Source organism: Mus caroli, chromosome 8 (genome assembly GCF_900094665.2).
Source record: "Mus caroli chromosome 8, CAROLI_EIJ_v1.1, whole genome shotgun sequence".
Taxonomy (NCBI): Eukaryota; Metazoa; Chordata; class Mammalia; order Rodentia; family Muridae; genus Mus; species Mus caroli.
The window spans coordinates 54,081,781-54,108,803 of NC_034577.1; the positions used below are offsets into that span (position 1 = coordinate 54,081,781).

Here is a 27,023-nt window from a genome sequence, read left to right on the forward strand (position 1 = left end):
TGTTTTAAAATAATTTCTCCTTTAAAATAGATATACATGAAATTTGAGAACACAAACTGACATTCTAATCCAACTCCAAAACATTTGAATCTGAAAGGGCTAGGGCGAGGGTGCCTTCCATCTTTAGAACCTACGTGGCAGGAGAGAAGTGACTCCCATAGGTTGTCCTCTGACCGCCTTGTGTGCTCTGTCAAATGTCTCCCCAGAAAACAGGAAACCTTTTTCTAAAGTTCCAAGTTTTATAAGGTAATGGGACAGGTGTAATATTAAAGCAAAAGGGTGTCTAGCTAGGAGACAGAACCAGCTGGAGGGGGGAGAACACAGGGAAGGAATGAGCACGATAGAACTCATTGCTGAGTGTGTTCACCTAAATATTAATGAAAAACCTTCCGTCCATTTCCTCCCATTGGGAAAAGACTGAACACATTTAGTCCTGAATATTAGACTCTTACTGCCATAGTTTTTCTAACTCCCCCTTTTTCGCTTGAGGCAGGGTTTCACTATGAACCCCTGGCTGCCTCAAAATTCACTATGTAGATGAGGCTGGCCTCGACCTCACAGAGATCTGTCTGCCTTTGCTCCCGAGTGCTGAGATTAAGGGTGTGATCCACTGCACCTGGCTTTCTAACTCCATTTTTTTTTTTGAAGTCAGATCCAAGATATGAAAACTGTATTATGCAGTAATCACCAGAATTAGATTAACTTTTGGCTCTAAAATTAAATTATAACGCATGATCTCTCCTAGCCATACATTTCTAGTGATTTGATTATTTCTGATGAAACAAAAGTGCAACTAGAGGAATTCTCCCTCCTCCATTGCTTTTTTTTCCTTATATCAGTCCTTAATAATAATTTTTTTTTTTTTTTTGCTTACCTTCGGCTTTGGATTTCCAGCCACTCGACACGTGAAAGTCACCGGCATCCCCTCAAAGATCTTGTAGTGTTTCAGCTTCATCTCAAAGAAGGGAGCTGTCGCGTTCTCCACAGGCACATCCGGGTCCTGCACCTCGTCTCCCGACTCATCCACAGGGGAGCGCTCCAGCCGGTACTCAATCTCGCTAATGAGCCTCTGCTCGCAGCTAGAGACTTTGTACTCCTGGGCCAGACACAGAGGTCCAAGTCAGCATCTCCTGAGACACGCCTCCCTTGCTTACAGACCAAGGGAGGGTGGGGGGAGGGGAACGCAGGAAGGTGGGGGGAGGGGTGCGGGTTTTTTTTTTTGTTGTTGTTGTTTTGTTTTTTGTTTTTGTTTTTTCAGTGAATCATGATCTGGGCTCAATACAATTTCATAGGCTAGCAGAAAGCCTCTGGAGTTGAGTTTGTGTGATATTTAAAATCACCTTAAAGTCCTATTCTCAAAATAAAACAAACAAACAAAAGCCACACAAATAAATAAACAAGCAAACACCGACTACTTTTCTTGGAAGGGGTGGAGAGGAACAGTTGAAAATACGAAGGGAAGGCTATCTACTCTACACTCCTAAAAAGCAGACACCGTAGGTAAAAGCCATGCGGGTGCTACGTCCCTCCTGAAGGCTATCTGTGCCTGGGTGAGCAACTTCAGTGCACAGAATTTTCTCAAATGAACAAGGGGAAGTCAGCACCACGTTTTTCTCCTTTTACATTACACAATACACATATTGCATATGCCCCCCCCCCCACTAGATCGGCAGCCCACCTCTTAAGCCAAAGCAAGATTGCTAGCACACTTCACTCACACACAGAAGCAACAGCAAGGCTCTAACATTACATGTCAGTGTTTAGGGTGGAGCCTGAAGCTTCCTGCCTGCAAATTATCATGAGCACAAGATATTCCCAGGCATATTCCCAGGGTCATAGTAAGTAGGTGATGTTTGTGCTGTTCTGTTTTGAGACAGGGTCTTGCTATGTAGCCTAGTCTGACCTTCAGTTTAGCCATATTGCCACTTCAGCTTTGTGAATGCTGGGATTACAGGTGTGCACTGTCCTGCTTGCTTCAGAGACTATTTTAATTATGCTTTTTTTTTTCTTTAAAAAGTTACTGTTCCTGAAAATAGTTTACTGGTTTGAGGTAAGGAATACAACGGTCTGAATAAAATTATGAAATCGTATACACTGTTTTGTTTAATTTCATCACTGTCAAATGGATCAGCCCGCTCCCAGAAGGGTGTCTAATGAATGAAAACCTTCTCATGCCTTTCAGTTTAGTGCATTTACCTATGCTAGAACTCAAGTCAAGTTTGTAGATAAATGATAAGAAATAAGTTCATCTGATACCACATGAAATATTGATACCAGCCACAGTATATATAATTACCATACAGCAGTAGAAACAGACACACAGACACAAAAGGAAGCACAGAAGGTCAGTACAGTGGGAGACTGGACAGAGGAAGGGTAGAGTTTAACCTTTTGACCATCCAGAGGACCCCCTACAGAAGCCCGAGGAGCCCCAGCGTCCTGTAATGGCAGAAAACAAGACATGAGACCATCTGGAATACGCAGCAGGGTTTCAAGGTTCCTTTGAAGGAATGTGTGTGGTGGCAAATGTTGCCTGAGCACAGTGACATTTCCAGACTGAAGGAAGCCTGTTCTCAAGGTCAGGAGAAGGGCGAAGACTTCCCATGAATCTTTAGGCCTGCTTTAAAGCTTTGTGGGGCCTCTTCTGTTCATTTGGTTTTCTTGTGAGACCTCTATCTTCCAACTCCAATTGGGAGAAATGGAACCACAGAGAAGCTCTACACATGTCCTTTTTTGGTAGCTGCGGGGTTGTAAGATAGCCCCTTGGATCTCTGTCGGTTAGTGGTTTATGATCACCTATGTGAAAGAGGGCAGAGGCTCCCCTTTCTAGTTTTGACTGACTTTGAGAACATTATGGAGGCACTGATTCGCTTACTTCAAAGAGAAAGGGTGAAAGGGTTTTCCATGCAAACCATTTTTCATTAGAGCATAGGACAGTTGGAAAAGCACAAAGATACTGGAAAGGAAAACACACCAATCGATACCAGATCAGTATCAATAATGCCAATTAGTTCACTGAGAGGGTCGACTAATCAATCACTCAGCAATGTCAGCATGTGTCCAGTGAGTAAAACCTATGAAGTTGACAGGACGGCAATCTTGCTTTTCTATGACTTGCCTGCTACTTGCCACACAATGGATCCCAAAAACAGAGGCGGGGAAGGTGGGCAGAGCCATGCTTATTTCTCAGGAAGTTAGGAGCAATGCCGTACCTGATTGGCTGCCGTTTCCTCTGGCTCCTGGATGTTGAAGACGTTTGCGCTGTCGGCACCAAGCAGGCGGCGAGCCATTCTTTCCTCATAGGTTAGCCTCTGTACAGAATAAGTCACAGAAATACAAACTTAGGGGGAACTCACAATCACGCATTGCTTATGGAAAGGGAATAAAAATATAAAATAGGGTTGGACATTTTTCTGTGACTAGTCTCCCTTCAGCTTCATAGCTACATCCAAAAGAGTCTGCTGCTTTCCCTGGCTTTGTTTTCTCCTCTGCTTCTATTCCGTGTAATTTAAATCCAATATTGGGAGATGAGATAACTGATCCTGGCAGCTACCACCCGATATGACACAGATCCATATGAATGATCAGTGACAAGGCTAAGACCACATAGGATAGCTGTGTCCTCCTTATCTTTAGAAAAAAACAAAACATTGAAACAAAACCAAACCAAACCAAACCAGAACAAAAAGATGCTTTCAAGATAGCAGAAGGCGGCTTAAAGGAGATGTTCTTTCATGGGCTGTCACAGGCTTCCGAACATCCATGTTGGCCCCAGCCAGTGACAGAAAGAAAGGTACTCAAAAGGGCAGCAAAAGGAGCCCTGAGAGGAAAAGCAGGTGTTGTGGGCAGAAACAATCCTGCCAGTCAGTTACCACCACACATGACACACAGAATATGCTCCATCAATGTGAGCGCACTGCCTCCGTTGCAGTGTAAGCAACGTGAAGCAAACACAATCCACACAGAATGACTACACACGGCTGAAGTAAGGAAGGGCAAGTCTGTGCCAAGCCAGCATCCAGCATCCTCAGTTTGCAGATGTGCACTGCTTGCCCACTAGGAGGAAGAGCACACAGTGGCTGCCTCTAGCAGTTGGCCGGTGATTCTGCTGGACCAGTCCTATGTGGAACATGGCAGCAGCTTTGTTGTCTGCTAATATCATTCTTGCACTTGACTGTTGGTCCTATGTGCCTTAGAATTATGAATCTGGAGGAACTTTGAGAATTCACAAATCTCTTTAGGGGCCTTTTCCAACAAGGGACCAGTTAGAAATAAGGAATAATTAGGAGGGTAGAAACCATAAAATATAAAAAGTACAAGCATTATTTCATATGACCCTTCAAAACTTCTGAATGTCAACACAAACACTGTTCAACATTCTCTAATCAGAAAAATATGTTGGATGAATTTACAGTTTCCAGTAATTGCTGGTTCTCGTCCCAGCTGAAACTGGGAAGTGAAACAGATCAAATGCCAAATAGCCCTAAGGTTGAAATTATTTCATTTGCTAAAGGAATGGCAGGGGACAAGAAGAGGGTGTCCCAATGCTTCAGGGAGTGATTTGGTCCAGTACAACTATGCAAAGTGATTTTATCAAGTCTATTAAGATGAGGGAGTTCAGTTTTCAAATGGGCTCTTATTGCTTTTATCATTGCTCTCTGACAAAGTCTTCCTTATGTTCTGGTGGAGAATTTTATCACCATCAGTGGAAGACCGGTTCTGCATAGGCAGAAATAGCGACTGCATACCTACTCCTTCCCCAAGATGCCCTAGCTTCCCCCAGAAGCCAATCTCACTTCCCAGTTTGGTTTTGATGTCATTGTGATATGTGGAAATACAAGCTCTTATCTATAGAAGCCAAAATAAGTAACAGAATATTATGGAATGATATGAACAACTCATTTGAGATTCCCTTTTTTTAAAAAAAGGAAATTCAGTTTTCTTGTTCTAAACTATCAAATGAAGTTACTATGAATGTTTACGTATTGCTAAACAGATAGATAATATATACATATATGAGTTGTACCTTATACAGGTCTTACTTTTAACCCAAGAGAACCCTCATCCATAAGGAATACTTAAATAAAAAAAATGGTTTGTGTTGGGGAGGAGTTGGAGAGATGCCCTCACCTGGCTAAAAAAAATCCCCCTAAGCATCTGTTTTAATCTTCCAACAGCTTTTGTTGACAGAACCAGGGAACGCTTCCAGCATGCATGCAATCACTGGTGAGGGGTGGAGGTCACATACTTCCCTCTTTTGCAGAGCCCCAGGACCCAGTGAAACAAGCATCACAAAGCCTGCTAGAAGCTTCATCCTCCTTAAGATTAAGAGCTCTTAATCACTAGTATCACGATGAAAAAAAAAAGTCCCACAAACCTAGAGCAATTTCTGTTCTGAAATGGCATCTGAGATGATTTTAAGCAAGCTTATTTTTCTGGTATTTCATGAGAAAGCCAGAAAAGACTCATCTCCTATGTTTAGGATACCTAATTTGCTGGCCTTTCCCAGCCCTTTAAAACCTCTGAGATGATACAAAAAGATTAAGCAGGCAAACAAACTCAGCTATGGAAAATTTAAGTAGGGATGAACCATCTGTTTCCCATCAGATGGATGGTCACAGTCAAAGCCTATGGCCTTAAGGCATAAGTAATTTCTGTTGTCAAGTGTGGTAGTATTGCTTTAAAACTTGGAGCAAGACAGTGGGACAGACATTACTGCCAGGTGTGGGAGCAGCGTCTACTCAGTGAAGGAGAATAGGACTCAGCCGCAGCAGTGGGTTTTTCTAGCCCAGGTTATCCTGCATGGAAGCCTTTCATTTCACTTCACTGCTTCTGGGTACCAGCTGTCCCAGAGTACCTTCCTATTTCCTCCCAGGGAGCCACTCTCTGTGGGTCCTTCATAGCACTGTTTATCATTTGTGGTGGTGTCAGCCCTAGTTGCTGCCATCAGTACTTCCGTGTCTCTCCTACTCACTAAGAGGGATGCTGGGATTCAGAGATAATGATAGAGTCTCATGGACAAGTCTTATGAACGTGAGCCAGAGTGAACCAGAGGCGATCTGGCTGGCGGGGCTGGGGCTCCAAGTCTAAGGCCCTGTTCTATCAGTACCGGTTAAGCCCCTATTCCATCAGTACCGGTTAAGCCCCTGTTCCATTAGTACCGTTTGGCTAGCCCCTGTTCCATCAGTACCAGTTAAGCCCCTGTTCCATCAGTACCGGTTGGCCATTGTTCAGAAGGTCCTCCTTGAAGCGAAGCTTCCGTTCCAGGTCTTGGATGACAGCATCCTTTGTGCCTTGAATCTCCTCATCAGAGGCAATTCTAGCAGTTCTACTGGACTTCTTTGGGAATCCCCTGCACAACAAAAGCATAAGTACAGTTGACTGCTGGGCATACACACAAGTCCAAGTCAGCATTCAAGTTCAACAAAGCAGAGATGGCCTTCATAGTGTATCCTTTTAAAGCATCTACAACTACTCATATGAAGAGAAGGTGCTTTCAGGAGTTCAGGAAACACTAACGGGAACCTGGCCTTGAGGAAGGTTCGGATACCCATAGGGGAGCATATTCAGTGGCTAGGTAAATGCCACAGACAGGAACTACCTGTGTTTCAATCCTAGGGAGTAGCAACACGAAATGAAAATCTGATGTGTCTTCCTATGAGGCTTAAACAGACTCAGCCTTGATCTTGGGCAAGCTTCTTAAAGTTGTTTAAAAAAATACACATAAAAATATATAAAGATGAATGCAACGTGTGAATGTTGAGAGGACTTAAAAAGGACAAATTTCTCTCATGATTTTTAAAAATTTCTGGTCCTTCATAATTCAATGTATCCAATGACAAGGTTATAAGCCTCATTATAAGCAATACAGGAGTAGCATCATTTGCCAGGTATACCTGGGGGTCAGAATCTAGAGATGTAGCCTAGTCGGTAGAGTGCTTGCCTAGCATGCATAAAAACCTGAGTTCTATACTCAGCAGAGGGAAAAGACTGGGTGTTCTGTAATTGCCACTATCCCAGCACTAGGAGGTTGGAGGACAGGGAGGTAGGAGTTCAAAGTCATTGTTGGCTACATAGCAAGTTCAAAGCCAGCTCGGGCCATGCAATACTCTGTCTAAAAATGGTGAAAATCCTTCATTGTGTCTTATATATTTTATATGTCTAATATAAGGGGCATTCTACATAGAATTCTTAGTGTGCCTGCCTTTTGACCATGACCCATCACAGGAGATTTCTCCCTTCCAGTATCACGTTAATGCTCAAAACAGTGTGCATTTGAAAAGGGTTTCAGAAATTGGATTTTCACATTAGGGATATTCAACTCGAGTCACATTTGTTACATCCTCTTCCGTCTCCACGAGTCCTATTTAACTAGTGTAAGTCTGTGTTATAAGACCTTTGGAGTGGTTTTACACAAGAGGGCTATGACAGGCATTACAATGGATGGTAAGCCTTAAATCTGGACTTCTGCAGTAGGTCACACTGTAAGTATCAGCAGCAAGACCTTTCTTTCCAAGGGCTACAGCAATTCCCTCACTGTGCACCAGGGGGCACCAATGCTGCGTGTTGGATAGGTGTGGACTGCTGATGTCTTACACAAACTGCTTCCTATTTCTCTGCCTCTTCCCTGATTACCTCAGTGGGTGGAAATCAATGAGAGAGGAAAAACTATGTAAATGGAAAATGAATAGCCCATCACTAGCCCAACTACAGAGTTGAATTTTGGCATTCACAAAAAAAAAAAAAAAAAAAAAAAAAAGAAAGCAAGTCACAGAAGGATGCAGGATGCATATAGTACTACTACGTATAAAGAGGCAAAAGCTAAAATCTGGTGCACTCTGAGTGTACAGACCAAGGGGTCACCACGACCCAGAGGAGCTATTAGTGGCAGATCGGCAACATCATTCCAAACCCGATTCAGTAGAAGCAGAACCTCTGGGCTGGAGCCCAGCAGTCTGTATTTAATAACTTCTCTGGGTGATTCTGAGACATGTGAAGGTTGGATAAACAGACTCGGGGAAACATAGACATGGGGAAAGCCATAAAAGAAGAGAACTCTCAACTCAGATGCTCAGGGTAGTGGTTAGCTTCGGGGAGTGTTAGTGTTCGCAGCTGCTGAAGGATTTCAGAGGTACAAGAAATGGGTGTTTGCTATTGCATATGCCAGAAAGATTTTGCTGAAGGGATCCTGTTATAGCTATCTCATATGAGGCTATGCCAGTGCCTGGCAAATATAGAAGTGGATGCTCACAGTCATCTCTATGATGGAACACAGAGCCCCCAATGGAGAGGCTAGAGGAAACACCCAAGGAGCTGAAGGGGTCTGTAACCTTATAGGTGGAACAATAATATGAACTCACCAGTAACCCCCAGAGCTTGTGTCTCTAGCTGCATATGTAGCAGAAGATGGCCTAGTCGTCCATCACTGGGAAGAGAGGCCCTTTGGTCTTACAAACTTTATATGCTCCAGTACAGGGGAACGCCAGGGCCAAGAAGTTGGAGTGGGTGGGTTGGGGAGCAGGGCAGGGGGAGGGTATAGGGGACTTTTGGGATAGCATTTGAAATGTATATAAAGAAAATATCTAATAAATAAATAAATAAATAAATAGGTGTTTGGATATATCTTGTTCGGCAGGCTATTTCTAAATACTAATAGAAAGCTTTCTGTAAAGGTGTCAAAGCATCACCCACTGACACCATTGTTGACCATGTTAAGAAGTAACGGGCTTACCAACTTTTGATTTCTTATTGATCTGTTTAACCCTGCTGGGAAGCACGTAAGCAGAAACTGCTAGGACCTTGTAACTGCTCCACTGCCTACACTGGTCGTCAGTGATGCCACCTATCCTGGGGACTGTGCACCTAGTCTTCCCAGCAGTCATTCTTCCCTATGGTCCACACTTCTCTGAATCCTTCTTGAACGTTCCTGATTCTGGTAGGTGTTTTTCCTGAATGCTTAGGGAGTCAGTCTCTGTCATGGTTTGTATATGCTTGGTCCAGGGAGTGGCACTATTAGGAGGTGTAGTGTGTCACTGTGGGTATGGGCTTTAAGACCCTCATCCTAGCTTCCCAGAAGCCAGTATTCTGCTAGCAGCCTTCAGATGAAGATGTAGAACTCTTAGCCCCTCCTGTACCATGCCTGCCTGGATGCTGCCATGCTCCCACTTTGAGGATAACAGATTCAACCTCTGGGTGAGCCAGACCCAATTAAATGTTGTCCTTGGTAAGACTTGCCTTGGTCATGGTGTCTGTTCACAGCAGTAAAACCCTAACTGAGACAACATCCTACCCCAATGCAAAGGCTTCGAGAGGCGATCTCCTGCCCTGATGCTAGTTCTAAGACAACTGGAGTTTTTTAATGTAGGCAACAGCCCTGGGCCACTGAAAGGTGTGGACTGGAAGTGGGAGGAGACGTTCCTGTACTCCTATCTCTAAAAGGAGACATAAAGGGAGAAACATCTCTCTTTTTTCTCTGGTAGAAACATACTGTCTCATGCCAGCCTTGTTCTGCAGGTCAGCAAACCCCGCGTATTTCATCTGCTTGTGACGGAGTCTCCTGATATTTATAGAGGGAAATAGCCTAGTTTCCAGGTCCATCTAGTCCAGTCAAATTTGTCCCTGCACACTAGAGTTAACCTTTAGGGAAACACAAAAGCCGTGACTTCTTTAACTTTTGTTCTCCTCACTGGGAAGAGACCTTGAGATTTAAGGGGACAAGGCTGAAACAGGAAGCAAGCTTGCCTATGGCACCAATAGAGTCCCATGAATTATGATTTAGAATTCAGTTTTCAGTCTCACGCCATCATTTAACAGACATACTCATAGTCTTCTGGGTCCTTACACAGGCTTTTTTCCAGTTATGTCGTCAGCCTTCACATTAATGTCCCCTTAGGAAAAACGGACCTAAAACTCTACCATTGGTAATGCGCCTTGCTTGTGTCCCTCATGCGTCTATCATGCTGATGACCTGGATTCTTAAATGGTTTTTTCCCCCACCGTGGCTGTTTTTCCTCACCACAGCACACACCTAGATGTTTCTGAAATGAGCGACTCCATGTGTTACCTAGCTTCAATTCCACATTTGTCTCCTTTCCCACCTCTGTCAAGAACACACGAGCCACACCATCTGAAATCAGGTGACGTGTAAAAAGCCAAGCCCAGGACTAAGTAACTATAACACAGTTTTGGAAGAAAGCTTTGTGCTGATTTTGCCACAGCCTGGGAAACAGAAGAGCCAGCTTCGGAAGACAAGACTGAGGGCAGCCAAATGTGTGTACGTGGACTGTGTGTGCAGTGTGGTTTCCTGCTGTTACACAGCCGAGCAGCAGGGCCTAGATGTACTACCCTGGATGAACAGTCTCTGCTGACAGAAGGAGCCTGTGTGGTGCGGACCTACTACGCTACAAGCTGTGCTCTCAGCACAAATAAGAACCAAAGGGGTAGGAAGGTGAATGTCAAGAACAGAAGAGACCATCTAAATGACAGCAATGGAGAGCTGGTGTTTAGAGACTGTTGCAATTGTCTGGGACAGGTAACACCTGTCTTTACTAGAGAGCAGATCCTGGAACTTGGCAAACAAGTGTGCTTGACTTAGGATAACTGCTCTAGAATATTTCACAGAGAGGTCATTTATCTTTGTGTGGTCTCTGTCTTTCAAGTATTTATCATTTCAATAGTATAAGATAAGACACCCCCACCCCAAAAAAAAACCCTTTCCAATTCTCCATTATTTTTAACAACTCAATTCCATAATGACAACAATTTATCAGTATTATCTAGTGGGCATCTTACGCCTGAAGTCCAAGCACTTAGGAGGCAGAGGCAGGAGGCTCACCAATTCCACAGCGGTCTAGGCTATATATCCAGACCCTGTCTCAAAAAAAAAACCCCAATGAACCAAGCAAGACAAACAGCAGTGGAAGGAAATGAACATAATTTCTTGTTTTCTCCTAGTCTCAAGACATTTTTCTTTGCTTACAGAATTGAAGGAAGAGTCCACCAGTCAAAAGATCAGCGTAACCAATTCTACAAACATTTACAGAGCGTTTGGCAACGCATCGTGGTAGGTTAATCCACCAGTGCAAATTCTTTTAATTCTAGGGGAAAAAAAACCAAAATAAAACATTTGCTTTGTAAGGTAAACAACTGCATTCCTTGGTGACATCATGAAATCCTACACATTAGACATTTCATGTATAAAGATGAAGAAAAGCAGCTTTGTCTTGCATAGCCTTGCCTCTGCCTCACACAAGACTGCAAAGACAACTGAGTCCCACACAGGCCTAGCCTTCATCACAAACACTGACTGATGAGCAAGTTGGGGGAATTGATTACGGAGCAAACCGTATGATGTTCTGCGAGCCATTCGAACAGAAGGGAACCAGAAAAGGACAGTGGCTGAATGACCTCAGAGGACTCTGCAAGAGTTACCTAACACAGGCACAGGAAGAAGGGACATGGACAAGTGCCAGTCATTAAAGATGTTAAGAGACTGCCTGAGTTCAAAAGCAAGAACCTTTCTTTTACCACTTAAGTGCGTCAAGGGTTGGGCTAGTCACCTAACGACTATGTGTCTAGGTTTCTTCTTCTGTAGCATGTAAGATGTAGGTGTTTACAAAACGTAGGTCATAGTAGAGGGGTGCATACCTGGCCTAATGAGAGAGGTTGCCACAAAACATCCATGATGAAAGTAAATCACGAGAAGAGATAGGCCAAGAGACCAGGCTGGATGAGAAGGGTTTTAAAAGACCAGACGTTTTCTAGAATGGGCACATAACCCCTAATTACTGGCTTTTCAGAGCTCCATTCTGCTCTAGGTGCTGGGATGCAGTACGGATGGAAATAATGTCACACTGCTCAGAAAATCCTAGTCTACAGTGGAGATGACTGAGACAAGAAAGAAAAAGATCCAAGGAAAGGGCATCCCATGGGGTTGTAAGTGCCACGTCCTGTCAGGTATATAGATAGATGGCCTATATGAGAAACGTCAGGTGACTTAATAGCTGACAGTGTAAAGGACACCTGTGTGCAGACCTGTAGAGATCTGGGTAGGCAGTGCACAGTCTCCATGGTCAGAATGAATGGCAGCAGACAGCCACTGTGAACCACAGTGAGATAGCAACGACATCATCTCTCATACCTAATTTTAATTTGGAACCATTAAAAAGTGGTGTGTGGTGGGCAGAGCTACTCAAAGGAATACTTCAGAAAATATTTTAGAAAAACAAGTTAAAAAATGCAGGTGGGGTTTAGAGTAACATGCAAGGCTGCCCTTAGAGATCAAAATGGAGCACTTGAGAAGGGAGGCAAGGGACAAGGGATGTGGCCTCGTTTCTAGGGCAAAACATTTGAAGACTGTGCTGCAGTTGAAAGTGGCAGGGTTTGCATCCTCATGTGGACCTGCCTTTGACAATGGAAGAAGAGCTGACTCATTAGGAAGTGAGGCAGCTGCTGACACAGGGGTGTTCTCCCTTCAGAGTTGTAGAATTCAAAAATAACGTCTATTCAAAGTAAACTGCACTCAAAGCAGACCTCATCACAAAACTCCATGCGCAGAAGCAAACCTGAGCCAGTAAACAATTTGGAACGGGCCTCTCGCTCTGCTTCAGTGTCTACAGAGTCCAACTGTGCAAAGAACCCGACGGAGCAGTCTACCCTGGCTTTGACAGAAAGTCACTTGGTATGTTAAATAGTGTCCATGTGTTTGGGGCAAAAGCATCTAGAGCATGGATAGACACACCCAAGGGTAAAACCTTCCAGGTCAGGCCCTCCCCTAGATCCTGCCTCCAGGTCGGTTCCTGCGGACAGGGCAAAAACTGCTGCAGAGCACAGCAGCTGCTGGAGCTCCGGCCTGCCTTGCTGACCACCCTAGTCGCTTTAAAGAAGTTGAGCGGCCGGAGGGAGACTCAATTCCACAACCATTTCAGGGCTTGAAATCACAGGCATTCTGGGGTCCTTCCTATATTCAAGGGCACCATACATTCAAGAATATGTAAAAGGTAGCATTTTTTTAAATCAGTTCTATTTTTATATTGAATTTTAATGCTATGCTAAAATGGCTAAAGTCCAAAATATTGAGTGCCAGCAGCTCTTATTTAAAGGCCTGCACTTGGGCTGGAGAGATGGCTCAGCGCTTAAGAGCACTGACTGCTCTTCTGGAGGTCCTGAGTTCAAATCCCAGCAATCACATGGTGGCTCACAACCATCCGTAATGAGATCTGATGCCCTCTTCTGGTGCATCTGAAGACAGCTACAGTGTACTTAAATATAATTAATACATAAATAAATCTTAAAAAAAAAGGACTGCAGTTAACTACGATAAGACTAAATTCTCTTCCCACTATTCTCTGAGAGGAGTGAACTGAGGAGGGTCTACACACAGCTCTTCACTGCATATGTGTTGTGTGGTGTTGTCCTGCACTTAGACTGAATGAGCTATCCCTGGCCAGACACATGTTCATAGAATGATCACCTGTACAGCCCCTGGAGGTCTTTGCCTACAAAGCTACTGGGAAACACAGGCCCAAGAGATGGTATATCTTTCTGTGAATGCCTAATAACAGGACCCTGGGAAATGCTTCCAATTCCTACAGTGGGAAATGTCAAGGTACCAACCTATCTGTCTCAGGAAGACAAGAATACCAAGATGCCTACCAAGTCTGATGCCCCGTATGTCTGCTGGGTTCTCTATCTACTGCTTATGGTCTCACCAATGGCTTGATTTGAAAAGTAAGTTAAAATGCTCCACAGATCTAACATTTAACTGTAAACCAGAATCAGTCACAATCAGTCATCTCCAAAAGATCAGGAGGGCTGTGTTGCTTCTGTAACTATTTTCTTCAATCTGGAAACCCAGGGATTAGACTTCCAGGAAGATCAGCGGAGATAAAAACACACTCTAGGCTGCTCACAGCAAACCCTTTTTGCCCAGGCTTATTCCAGGGGTTGGGAAATCCCTTTACTGCATGCAGAACTACGAGTGTTCCCCCTGCCTGTTTCCTTTAAACCAGGGGAAACAGAGGGCACTGGAAAGTTTGTAAAGAGCTGAGTGCTAAAAGGATAAACGCTCTCAGGCCAGCCACAAGCTCTTATTTCTGACAAACCAGGGGTATAGTTCCAGCCAAAGCTCTACTCGTATAAGAGGGGAAACTGAGAGATAGCATACACTGAATAGGGTGGCACATGCTGTAATCTCAGCTCTTGGGAGCAGGAAGAGCCGGAGTTTAAGAGGAGCCTCAGTAACATAGTGAGTTTGAGGCCAGGGTAGGCTCCATGAGAGCTTGCCTCAAAAAAGCCAGAGACAGGGTTGTGGGGTAGAGAGGAGACATAGGGACAGAGACGGGGGTAGGGAGGATGAAGGAGAAAGATTGGGAGAGAAAGAGGGGGTAATGACTGATTCATTGCAATGGGCTTGGGGTTACTTATATGTAATCCCAGGACGTAAGGGGCAGATGTTGGAAGACAGTGGGATTCTGTCTCAAAGACACTGGAACACTGTGGCTATGCCCCACACCTTAGGAGAACAGAGTCCGATACTGAGAATAAGCAAAAGCCAGTGTGTCTATCTGATCCTAGGGAATGGAAGTGACCTGATCCAATCCCCAGACTTGGCTCTGACATACACAGGCCTGCTAGAGACTGAAATGGCCACAGCATGCCAGAAGAGACCATGCTACCCAAGACTCTTCTATCAGACCTCAAGAATGGCTTCTTCAAGTGAGGGCAAATTCCCTTCAAGATCAGAGGGGCAGACACAGCACAGCCATGGCTTCCCGGGCTGTCACAGATCCGAGCCCTAGTCTGCCACTACTATTGGGTGGCATAGAGCTTGGCAATTTTTTGGTACAGTTTCCACCAGCATAAATCAGTGTGGCTTCTCCATTCATTTTTAAAAAAATGTTAGGAATGTCTGGACTCTTTTGTGGTAATAATAAAAAAATTAATTAAAGACTAATTGTGATACACACAGCTGGTGATAATGCACAAGCGCTCCTGTTACAGGATACAAGCCCTCAGAAGGGGCATCCTTGGAAGCACTTCACAGCCCAGGCTCAGAAGGGACCATTGTCACTGTCAATGATGATTAAGGGCATGGCCACACAGTGCATGCGAAAGGTGACTCGGATTAAGTTCTCTGTGAGCAGTACTAGGCCTCTTTATAACAGATAATGCTTCATTTTCTACCAGCAAAATAAAGGCTCAAACCAAAACACTAGAAAGGAGTTTTTCCTCGGGCAAGCTCTCTGACTCAACTTTCAACAGAAGCCCGTTATATCATTACTATAGGAATCTGCTTTTTGACTTACACACTCATGTTGACTCTACTATTTTCAGTTGGGATCTGAGAAGAAGCCAGATTTCAAACATGGAATTCATGTAATTGACATTTAGAAAGTTCGAGACAAAACAAGTCACTGACACTCCCTGGTTAAGGCTCGCTAGCTACAGTAGAAGTTGTGTTCATCGTAACCGAACTATATCCCAACTATGGGAAGCTTTAAACTAAGAGTGAAAATAAATTCTGTTTTTCACTCCTGTTTTGTCTCTGGGCATCTGGCTAACTCTGCAGGAAGATTTCAGTAGGAAGAATAAAGACACAGGTTCTAGCCTGCTTGCTACTAACACTGACTCTTTAAAATTTTTATTTTACCATTTTGTTTATTTATTTATGGAGGTACCTGTATATTAAGAGGCTCACACAAAGGTCAGTGGGCAAGCTGTGAGAGTCGGTTATCTTTTTTATTATGTGGGTTCTTGGGCAGAATTCATCTAAGCCCCCTATCTCATCAGCACAGAACTCAGGCCCTCATCTAAGCCCCCTATCTCATCAGCACAGAATTCAGGCCCTCATCTAAGCCCCCTATCTCATCAGCACAGAACTCAGGCCCTCATCTAAGCCCCCTATCTCATCAGCACCACTCAGCATGAGGGTCTCCTGGATCCCAGGCTGGCCTCGGGGTGATGCTTAAAGGAAGATGACCTTAACCTGGTGTTCCCTTTGTGGCTGTATCTGAATGGTAGGATTGCATGAGTGCTAGAGACTGCACTCAGGACTGTGTGCACACTAAGTAAGCCCTCTGCCAACAGAGCTATACCCCAAACCTGCACTTCCTCGTTTTTTGAAATATGCTGTGAAAGATGTGCCAACTTAGCCTTTACAAACCTGGTCCACACCTGCGTGGTGTCTGTTTAGAAGGTTTTTACTGTGCTTTTGTAAATAACTTGTCTTTAACAATTTTAAAGCATTTTAAAGGGGGAGGAGGCTGGAGAGATGGCTCAGTGGTTAAGAGCATTGACTGGTCTTCCAGAGGTCCTGAGTTCAATTCCCAGCAACCACATGATGGTGGCTCACAACCATCTGTAATGGGATCTGATGCCCTCTTCTGGTGTGTCTGAAAACAGCTACAGTGTACTCATATAAATAAAATAAATATATTTTTTTTTTAAAAAAAGAATTTTAAGGTTGTCCATATGAGGTTAGGAGCTGTGGAACTGTTTGGGAAGGATGAGGAGGTGTGTCCTAGTTGAAGGAGGTGTGTCACTGGGGGTGGGCTTTGAGGCTTTAAAAGCCCACAGCAGGTCCAGACTCTTTCCCTCTCTGCTTCCTGCTTGTAGATCAGAGGGAGCTCCCTCACCATGCCTGCCTGCATGGACATGGATGCTAACATTCTAGAAATGTGGCCCAGATCACATTCTTCCTTTTGGTAAATTGGTCATGGTGTTTTGTCACAGCAATAGAAAAGTAACTAAGGTAGTCATGCATAGTTTCCCTTTCTAGGTAGATGTATTTAAAGGATTGTTTCTTAATTATGCGTAGTCTTTCTAAAAAAACTAAGTATACACTCAACCAAAAGCCATCTAGTATAACACTGAGCTGAACCAGGGCTTCGTTTGGTGGTGTGTGTATGGGCTTTGCAGCCAGACAGACACTCTATCTCAGTTTAGTGACTGTGTGGAGTCACGTTATGTTAGTGGGACGAGGATATCTCTTTAAAAGGTATCCAGGGAAACAATGTGATCTGAATAAATGCTGTATAAATGGTGGTGAAGGCCACCTTTATGGAAAGGAGCTCAGAGAGTTTGGTGATGAGAATTTTAAGCAGCTGCCTTCAGAAGAGACAGCAGCTTGTTAATGGTAACAGAGTGCCCCTTGGCTGCGGGTGTGACATCTGAAGGGTGGTGTGGTGTAAAGGGTGGGATGTCAGATTTCACTAGGAACTTCAGGGAGTGCAGGTTAGTGGGTGCGCTGTAATGGGGGCGGGAGAGGGGCTATGCGCAAGAGCAGCCAGCCCCTGTATGCCGGAGACGCTAAGTGTCACTCACGCGGGGGTGACGCCCTTGGGCAGCCCCAGGGCGTTGACAGCGACGGGCGGTGGCTGAGAGGGCAGCAGGGCGCTGAGGAAGGCTGCGGGCGTCTGGCTGGGGCCGAAGCGGGCGGGCGAGGCGCAGTGCGAGGTGGAGCTGGGCAGCGGTGGCGGCGGCGGTGGCAGTGGGAACACGTCGGGCACCGGGTAGGCTGCGGAGGGGCTGAAGACCGGAGGTGGCGGCGGTGGCGGCGAGGGCGAGGACGGACCCCACATGGCCTCGGGTTCCACGAAGGGCAGCCCGGGCGCGCGGCCGAAGGGCCTGGGCGTGGGGGACAATGGTGACGGCAAGCTGGAGGAGCTGGGGCTGGAGGTGGGTGTGGGCAGCCCCGATGCGGGACCCAGGTTCTGCGCTGCGATGAACTGCTTTGGGCGCGCGTAGTTGAAGGAGCCGGAGGACTGCATGGCGGTAGCGCGGGAGGCCAGAGCGCTCATGGGCTCCGAGGGCACCGGCGACGCACAGGCCGCGAGCTCCGGAAAGGCTGGTGGCGGTGGGGGAAAGGGCGGCGACGGGGGTGCGCTGCTGCCGCTGCTGCTGCTGTTGCAAGGGACACCCGGGGGCGCTGGGGGCCAGGCGCAGGCCTCCTGCTCCAGGCGCACTTGGTTCTGCAGCTGCTGAAGCTTCAGAGGATCCCTGGGGACACAGAGAGAAAAGCGACAACTTTAGAGAAGGGGCACATCTCAGGTGGAGAGAAGCACGCATACACAGAGTTTCTCATGGGAGCCTGACCACAGTTGGACTCGAGATAGGGCAAGTCATTCTAGTGAAAGGGCTTGGCTGATTCACTCTGGACAAAGCAAGGAACGGAACGACAACAGCTAATTTCAACTCCATGGAAGGGGCTGCGGGAATGGCTCAGTGTTCTGAGCTGAGAGCAAACTCTGCTCTTGATGAGGACCAGGGTTGGTTCCCAGACCAATGGCTCCCAATGCCTGCAACCAGTTCCAGGGGACCAGCCGCCCTCTTCTGGCCTCTGAAGGCACTGCACTCATCTGCAACGACCCTCCCTCCCCCACCCCCAGGACAGAAATTGAACTCCATGTAAGATGAGCCAGACCAGCTTGCCGATAATGATGAAGTTGTTGTCTGATTTCAAAAAACTATGTTGTAACAGAACCAGAGAAAGCATTAAGGAAAAAAAGTTGGAGATAAGTTCCCAAGCCATTTGCAGACAATTTTGGGGGAGGAAAAATTTCATCAGAACAAGAAAGCTAAAATTAAAAACAAAAGCACTTCAAGTTATTTTTATAGATCTCAGTTAATCTGCTTTTCCTCCTTCACTGCTGTCAATACTCCCAATACGACAAGCTGAGTTTTCTCCCTTAAAACTGTATGCAAAGGAGTGTTGTCTTTATGATGATGGAGGGAAAGCTGAGGCAGGAGGTTCAAAGAAGATTTAAGGGCATCCTCTGCTACAGAGCAAGAACCTGTCTCAAAAAGCAAAACATACTGGGTGTGGTACATACTCATACCTGTAATGCCAGGAAAAGATCAAATATTTAAAGTTACCTTTAGCTATAGTGAGATTTATTTTCATGGATGTATAGGTGGTTTTGCCTGCACATATACCTGTGTACCTTCTGTGTGCTAAGCCATCTCTCCAGTTGTATTTTTTTTTAATACAACTCACCAAGCGGTTAGAACTCCATTCTTTCACTTAAAAGTTTTCTTGTTTGGATTAATTGTGCATCTACTTTGTTTTGTTTAGTCAGGTCAGCAAAGCAGCCAATGGCTGGCTAAAGGAACTTCAAAAGAAGCTGGCTCTGAACAAGCAGATCAAGGGGGTACAGTTCCACAAGAAGGCACTTTTGCTCTCAGTTTTAAACATTGAAAAAAAGTGGGGCGAGGTAGGAGTAGGTGGCTCACGGATAAACACTGTGCTGTGCCAACCATGAGCATTAGCATTCAGATCCCCAGAACCCATGCTGAAGTTGGGCACACCTATAATCACGGCACGCAAAAGGCAGGGTCAGGGGGTGCACAAGGCAAGAAAGAAGACTAGGCAGGGGAAATGAGCCCGGGCTCAGTTAAATGCCTTGCCCCAACATTTAAGGTGGAGAGCAAGAAGAGACCAGTCAACGACCCCTAGTCTACACATACACACACATTCCACATACAGAGACACATTGGATCTTGCACGCACGCACACACACACACACACACACACACAGACACACACACACACACACATACACACACAAGAAAATGCCAAAGGGCTTTTGTTTGTTTGTTTGTTTTCATCCTCAGGCATTTAATCTTCAAAGACGAAGGTTCGATAAACTCAAAGCAAGAACAAGAATAAAACAGGCCAAGAAGCTGAAGGTTTGCCATCGGGTGCCATTAGCTGTAGAGACATCCCACATTCTAATGTCCTTCCGAGCCTTTGATAATTAGCCACACTTTCACCCACCTAAAGGCAAAGAACTGAAAGCAACAGAGAGAGGAGGGCTCTCGGTTCCTAATCTGTGCAAGGCATCAGAGATTTTTACTAACAAAGGGCTTCGTGGGATCCTACTGAACTTAATTTGAGTATTTTAAAAAGCAGCCCAGCCGCTGCTGAGCCTCGCCACTCCCATGGAATTCCAGATGTCTGTGTGGTTTGGTAGACTGCCTCGCACATGTGCTCCCACTTCATGTGTTTAGGACGGGACTAGGAATAGACCTTGTAAAAGCCACCCACCAGCTCCAGAAAGCCACTACCCAGGACTCTTTAGCCCATTTCCTCAAAGCCCATTCCACATCCTCACCTTCTGTAGCTCCTCGGGCTTCCAAGCTGTGGGATACTCTCCCACACTCTCGGGCTGACATTGCACCTGGTGACTTTCATCAAAGGCACTGTTCCCCGACTCTGTCGGCCGGCAAGAGAGTCACAGATGTGTCTGAAGATAATTTAAGTGTGGCCTGCATCAGCAAAAAAGCTGGGTGGCGCTGGGCTGTCCTGGAGGCCACAGGCCTTCTGTCAAGGACAAGGGAATGACTTCCTAGAACCACCTTCATTGCTTCTGACTCTCTTCATAAAACCAATCTTGCTCAAGGAAGGACTGGGTAATTTCTTTCTGTTTTCTGACTGTGAACACAAAGTGACCAGCTGCCCCCCACCCCTGTCATTAATTTTCTGTCACAATAGGCAATTTGGAAAAAAAAAGATATTTTTAAAGAGGAAGAATTACAACAGTTGCTAACTCAAAATGGCCTGAGAGCTGCCAAGGCACTCTTTATGGAAGTTGGTTTTCACAGATACAAGTAGGCCAAGAGAAGCACAGATACCAGAAAGCTAAATCTGCCTTCTAGAAATTACTCACAAGCTATTTGTCATTCAGAAAGAAAAAAAAAAAAAGGCTCATCTGGTCTCCCCACTCCTTTATCCTGTTGGCTTTCCTCTGCAGAAGAAGCTACAACAAACCTTTTTGGAAATCCTGCTTAAGCACAGAAACCCAGGCTATAAGCTTCTAAAAAGCCTTAGTCACCGGCAGGACTTCAATGCCATAGTGCTCAAATCTTTGGTTATACACAAATGAGCCAACAGATTCTCCCAGCTTCTTTTTTCTCCTCTCCTCACCACACCCCCAATTCAAAAACTCTAAGAACTTCCCCACTTAAACACACCCTAAGGTCCTCAGAGGTTCAACACTTCAGGAAATAAATCCACCCAGAGTTTCTGTTAAACAGCTGTCATGGTCCATTTACAAACGGGAGAAGTTGGGCAAGCCACTCCGGCAAGCTGCTCCAGGTTAGAGTGGGTTCAGAATCTGTGTCTGTGCTTTAATTCATTCACGACACCTGGCGTGCCGGCACAGAAGAACCTTGACCTTCAATGTAATTAAAAGTATATATGTCTGGGGTCATGTTTCCCTCCCAATGCCTTTCTTCTCACTTTATGCCATCAGAACCATTGAGTTTTGATAGTTAATGTGGATTTGATCTGAGAGGCTGGCTCACAAAATCTTGCCCTAGGTCTTTCTTTCCCAGTACTCAGTAATAAAGATGTGAAACTCATACTCCACACCATTCTGTTCTCTGGAGAGGTGGTGTCCATGCTCAAGATAAGGGATAAGAAAAAGAAACTTCTGGAAGAGAACTTTTATGTAAACTGGAAAATTCCAGCCTGTGCCCTGGGAACAGTGTCTGGGTAGTGAGAATCTGTCCCTGTTCATATTGAGAAAGACGGAGTATTCACAATGACTAGGAGAAAGCCTTTAGACCACAGGGGTGGAAAGCATGTGTGATTTAAGAATAAATATGTTTCTTACACATTTTCCTTCACTTTTGACTGCATAACCCAGAGGTCATTGCAAGACAAAGAACCACTGAGCATCATTCTTAGAGCTGTATGCTCCTCTGGTCCTGCTGGGTGTGAGCGCTGTGAATGTAAGGAGTGTGGCGTCCATCCTCCCTTGACATCCAGCCAGGGACTGCAGCAGATGGCCATCACCATCACGGATGACAATGGACATTTCTGGCTTCAGCTCTTCTGAGCTCATGAGGCCTTGGACTGGAGTGGAGAATTTTTGCCAATTTTATGGGAAAGACAAAGTTTTGAATCAGAGCCCTGAGTATTCCCAAAATCTATTCATTTTTCCCCCTCTGATGGAAATCAGGTCAGGATCCGAGGTGAGGGAGGTGAATATATTAATTCTGAATAAGTAATTCTACATAGTCTTATTTACATAACATGCATTGCCAAATATTATAATTAGATGCCATATAAAACCACGGAGGCCTCTATTCAGTTTCAATTAAAATTCTTCTGTAACTTCTCAATGCTAGTGTCTCACTAATCATCCTTTTGTTTAATTTACAGGTTGCCCAGTCTATGGCTTTCTATCATGGGTATCCTCCATGAGAGCTATACCCACAGCAGCTCGGATTCCATAGCACTGCCTCATCATTGCTAAGTGCAAAAGGCACAAAAATCGCAATCTTGGGAAAGTTCATTTACACAATTAATATGTAAGTCCCAAATACAACTGCATATATGTATGAAAATTCTATAATGAAACCCATCAGTTTGTATGTTAACTTACAAATAATTTAACTTACAAATTAATTTCACAAAGAACAAGAAAAAAATAAGCCAAATGAGAACATATTACTTGACCTTAAGGGGGTTATGAGTTTGAAGATAATTATGAATTTAAATACATTTTTCTAAGAAGGGGAGAAAGAATAGGGATAAAGATGTGGGCTTTGTGCAACACACCATGTAAGAGAATGGTAAAATGAAGTTAAAAATGACCTCTTCTTGGGAATGAGTATGTGTGTTTAACGTGTTTGTCAAACAGCATTTGTAGAGATTACAATGTCCCATTCTTTGATCTTTAATTCATTCTGAGATTTTTGTAAATTTTGTTGACTCCAGACAGGGCCAGAGCTGAGCACAATTATCCTACACAGGATGGTTCAAGGGAGAAGTGGCCTGGCCAAGCTCAGCACACAGCTTGAGTTACTTTTAGAGTTTTCTCCCTTGAAGCACGTTTGGCTTCACAGCATAAAGACAGTAGCCTTGTGTCTCAATTCATAATGCTCATCTCTATTTAAAGTCATTCACTGATATGAGAGGGGTGGGGTGGGGAGCGCAATTACTGCCCAATTCACAATCCTCTTGGGCACTTCTGGGAAACTCTAAGCATAGCTTCAACTCTCCTGTAACAAAAGGAATAAGGACCAAGAGGTTGGGGAACTGTAGCCCATCAGTATGGATGAAACTGCTCATCAAAGCTGAATCCTGCAGCAGGCTCCAAGGAGACAGACAGTTTTCATCTAGATCTGTGCAGTTTCAACTCTCCACAGGAGGAAGTGACCAGTTGGACTCAGGGGAGGGTTCTTAGTCTGCTCCAATACATTGACCTCCCTCACCAAGGGATCAGGGTTTGTAACCAGGCAGACTATACGAGATGCGGATGGGCTTTGATGATGCCGGCGGTCCCAGGATGCCTGATGAATCAAACCCCGTGAAACACTGGCTCAGCCTCTTTGTGGGAGGAATGTAAGGAGGCAGGCATCACAGTGAAATGCCTGACATGATTTTCATTTCTCCTGCTTCAAAGGCTGGTGAGAGCAGCAGGAAGATATTAGCTGTTGATTCTTATAAAAACTATGCTAATTTAGTGGACATTAAAGGAGCATGAACTGTTCCCAATTGGAACTGCATGCTATTAACTCATAACATAGACAAAGTACGCTTTTGAACAAGTCTGTTTGCTAACCTTTTTGGTCAATGCTTGGGGCAGAATCAGTGATCTCATGTCTCATTGGAACACCAAAGAAAACCCCCTGTGAGACACATGTGGAGAACCTCTCAGATCTTCAGCATAAAATTTCCAAGCGTTTTTGAAGAACTGGGGTGGGAGGGAGCATAATTAACTTGCCATCTGACAACAAAACAAAGAACTTGGCATATGTTAAGGTTTGGGGATGGTTAATAGTTCTTGAGTTTTCCATTGTAGAAGCTTCTACTGTGTCTTCCGTGATTTCCATTTCAGCTCCTGAGTAGATCTAGAGCAGTGATGTGCTGTCAGTGTTTGTACGAATGGCTTACTACTGGGGGCCACGGGTCACATCTTCTTAAAACAAATCATCATTACTTGCTCACTCGAACGTCTTTACAGAACACCAATTCTCCCACCTCTCTAGGCTCCCTCTGAAACATCTTCTCTGCAGTGCCTTCGCCACTACTCACAGACCAACTACTAAATAAATATTTGCTGAATTTAATTAAAGTCTCCACGTGGATCTGTTCCACTGAGCTGAATGGCACTTAGTCACACACAGCTGCCTTTTTCTACAGAAGCAATCTTAGAGGTGAGGCCATCACCACACACATATTTATAAGAACCCAGAGCCAGCAGAGTAGAAGAGAGGTGCTCCAGTACTTTCACTCTGGCTAGGTGGTGGGCATGTATGTTCTTGACGAGATTGCTTGTCCTTGCTGGGGCCAATTTTTTAAAAATTTAAGGTGGAAATGCATAATGTAAGACAGGATCCTACTAAACTTTGATATTCTATAACCTGGCCTGATTAGTCCTTTAAGATTTAGTCACTTTAAAGAAACTCATTGGAAGAGAACAACTGAGTGAGGAAACTTGCCAGTCCAAGTTTGACATTTATTAGGGTGTATAACACACACACTCTAGGAGTCTCTCTCTCTCTCTCTCTCTCTCTCTCTCTCACATACACACACACACACACACACACACACACACACACACGAGCAAATGCTTTAAGAAGGGGCAGAATCCTTCAAAGGAGAGCACAGCAGAGCCTTATCTAACCCTAAATTCAACACAAAACCCAAGTCAGTGTTCCCTGCTTCTAGGCTGCCTACTCCTTGGATTTGGGGTCTAGGCTCTGCTGTGATGCTTGCCACTGGAAGGACTCTGTGACTTAGCAGTATCCAAGTGGCTCAGTAGCCACCATTCTTTAATAATTTTCACCCCTCTTCACATCACAACCCTGATTTGGTAAATCTTTCAGAAGTTCATGTATGTGGTTGTGCTGGATAGAAAGGTCATGCTATGTCCCTTGGCAGTCTTGTGGTCCCACTGTCTTTCTGGTATATCTGTGGTAAGTGACTCACCCACCCTTCCTGATGCACGCTTGTCTCCTGGGGTCACCAACACAACCATCTTTAGCTTTCTGTTTCTAAACCTGGGTTTTTACGCCCCCCCCCCCCACTCCCCAGTTCTTTCCTGTGCTCTCTAAACCTGGGTATCTTTCCAAGATTTAAGGGGTTTCCTAACACCGCAACAAGCCACCTTCACCCACAAACAGGTTGGGCTGCATCCATAGCTGTACTGGGATGCACATGAACAAAGACCACGGGTGGGACATGGACTTTCTTCAAGCTCTTGTTTGTATGGACCCTGCCTCTCCCTCACTCCCTAACCTCTGACTTGGAAGGCACTGCTGGGTCCCACTTCCACATAACTTCTAACATAGCATGAGTCTCTTTCACCTTAATCTAATTTCTCCTAACAACATCTGACAGTCGATGCCAAACAGTCCTAAAAAGCCAGTATAAATAATTCATAGCTACACTCTTTTCAGTCTCCCAAATTAGTCTCTTCCCTGCCCCTCCTTTCCTGGCCTTTCTTGTGCATTTCTCTTTGTGGAGTCCTGCCTCTGCCTGCTTCTCTCAACCTACTGAGGTGGCCTTTAGTCTTTGGTGCCCATTTTCAAAGCCCTGCCTCCTTGCAGCCTCACCCAACACTGTCCCCATGTTCTTTTTCCCTTCTGCCAGCTGCCCCAGGGTACAGTCAGGAGGGCCATCAGTGGCATGCCCCATCCAGTAGGCAGGTCTCCCAGGGCCAGGCCTGTGTTCTTTTTGACTTCCTTATCATGACAGTGGTTCACACTCAAATGCCATTAAATCCCTGTGTAGAGACTGCCAGACATACTTTGATAAGAAATGTAGGAAAAAGGAAATTATGTTCTATAATAAGGATAGGAATTTATATATTCATGAAAATGCAATGTAAGTATGTCCATTGGTATTTTGGTAACAACGGTAGTTACAGTTTGGCTTTCTAGTGTCCAAAATAAGAAACTTCCATTCCCAAAGTAGTGTGTTTGTGAACCTGGCAACAGAGTTCCTAATTTGGCGTCTGTGAGGCACTCCATCGTGTTCCAAGCAGTGGCAGGCTGTATCGGTGCCCATTTTCCATTTTATTTGGTTATCGGTCAAAAACGTATTGAGTTTGTACTTGCTTTGAGAAGTGACTCAGGGATCTTTTTGGGCTTGCTGAGGACTTCAGTTGTCTCTAAGTGACTCTTTTTTTTCCTTCCGGGGCCCATTTCTCCTTCTATCTCTGAATCAGGAAATAACAAAGTTGGTCCCTCTGTAGAAAGAGGGCATCTTTCCTTGGTGTGTCCATAGCACCGAAGATCTTAAAGATACAATAGCACGTCCCTAACCAGGAGGCAGCTATGACCTCAACTGGGGCTCAAAAGCACTGATGAAGAGGATGGCTGAGATGCAACCCTGCTGCCTGCACTGAGCCTTTTCTCAGAGCCGCTGAGGACTGATAGCAATAAAGAACGTGCTGTGGAGGAGTCTCTACGCAGAAAGGAAGCCAAGCACATGGAAAGAAGCCAAGGGGTCAGGCCACAGGCATAAGACAAGGGGGATAAAAGTTTTATCACTTTTACTATCTAAATCCACAGAACTGTCAGAACAGTTTTATCTCTACATTTCATATACAGATGATTTTCCTCTTGCTCCTTCTTTTCTTTTTTCCAGCTTTAAAAAAAAAGTGACCTCAATGGTCCCCAGAACCCACTTCCTTATTCTAGATATGGAAATGGAAACATAGCTAACTTGACAAAGTTATCAGCTCATTGGTGACAAAGACAAGACATGAATATGCTGCTAGTGAGAATACTGAAAGGTAACCTAGTAGCAGTGCCCAAGGCTGATGCCTCAGTCGATGGAGATGCGTGTACTCTGAATAAAGAAACAATCATGTTCGGAGTGGTTGGAAGAGTTCATCTCTGGAAAGTGAGACTAAAGTGAACTGCAGGCGGGAACACTTTACATTTACATTTTATAATTTTATATGCTGTTTGAATTTTAAAAATCATGTGCATAAAAAAAAACTATGGTTAAAATGCTTTCAAGTGGCTAGGAAGAGAGCTTAGACTGTAAAGAGTTTGCTGTACAA

General features: G+C 44.8%; 2 protein-coding genes across 5 annotated transcripts in view; one reads left to right on the forward strand and one right to left on the reverse strand.

The window, feature by feature from the left end:
- Cbr4 (carbonyl reductase 4) overlaps positions 1–976 on the forward strand; it is a 45,603-nt gene extending 44,627 nt beyond the window's left edge. The window contains exon 6 of one of the 2 annotated variants that reach the window (XM_021170934.2): positions 895–976. In XM_021170934.2, the coding sequence (XP_021026593.1) occupies positions 895–909 (15 nt within the window). In that variant the 3' untranslated portion in view covers positions 910–976. The remainder of the gene's footprint in view (positions 1–894) is intronic. The other variant, XM_029480384.1, reaches the window with a different exon arrangement.
- Positions 1–27,023, reverse strand: part of Palld (palladin, cytoskeletal associated protein) — a 384,747-nt gene that overhangs the window by 19,829 nt on the left and 337,895 nt on the right. For 2 of the 3 annotated variants that reach the window (XM_021170930.2, XM_021170931.2), the window contains 4 exons: positions 17,323–17,997; positions 6,217–6,352; positions 3,213–3,311; positions 875–1,096 (listed from right to left, as the gene is read on the reverse strand). In XM_021170930.2, the coding sequence (XP_021026589.1) occupies positions 875–1,096; positions 3,213–3,311; positions 6,217–6,352; positions 17,323–17,997 (1,132 nt within the window). Of the gene's footprint in view, positions 1–874; positions 1,097–2,388; positions 2,440–3,212; positions 3,312–6,216; positions 6,353–17,322; positions 17,998–27,023 lie in introns of all 3 variants that reach the window. The other variant, XM_021170928.2, reaches the window with a different exon arrangement.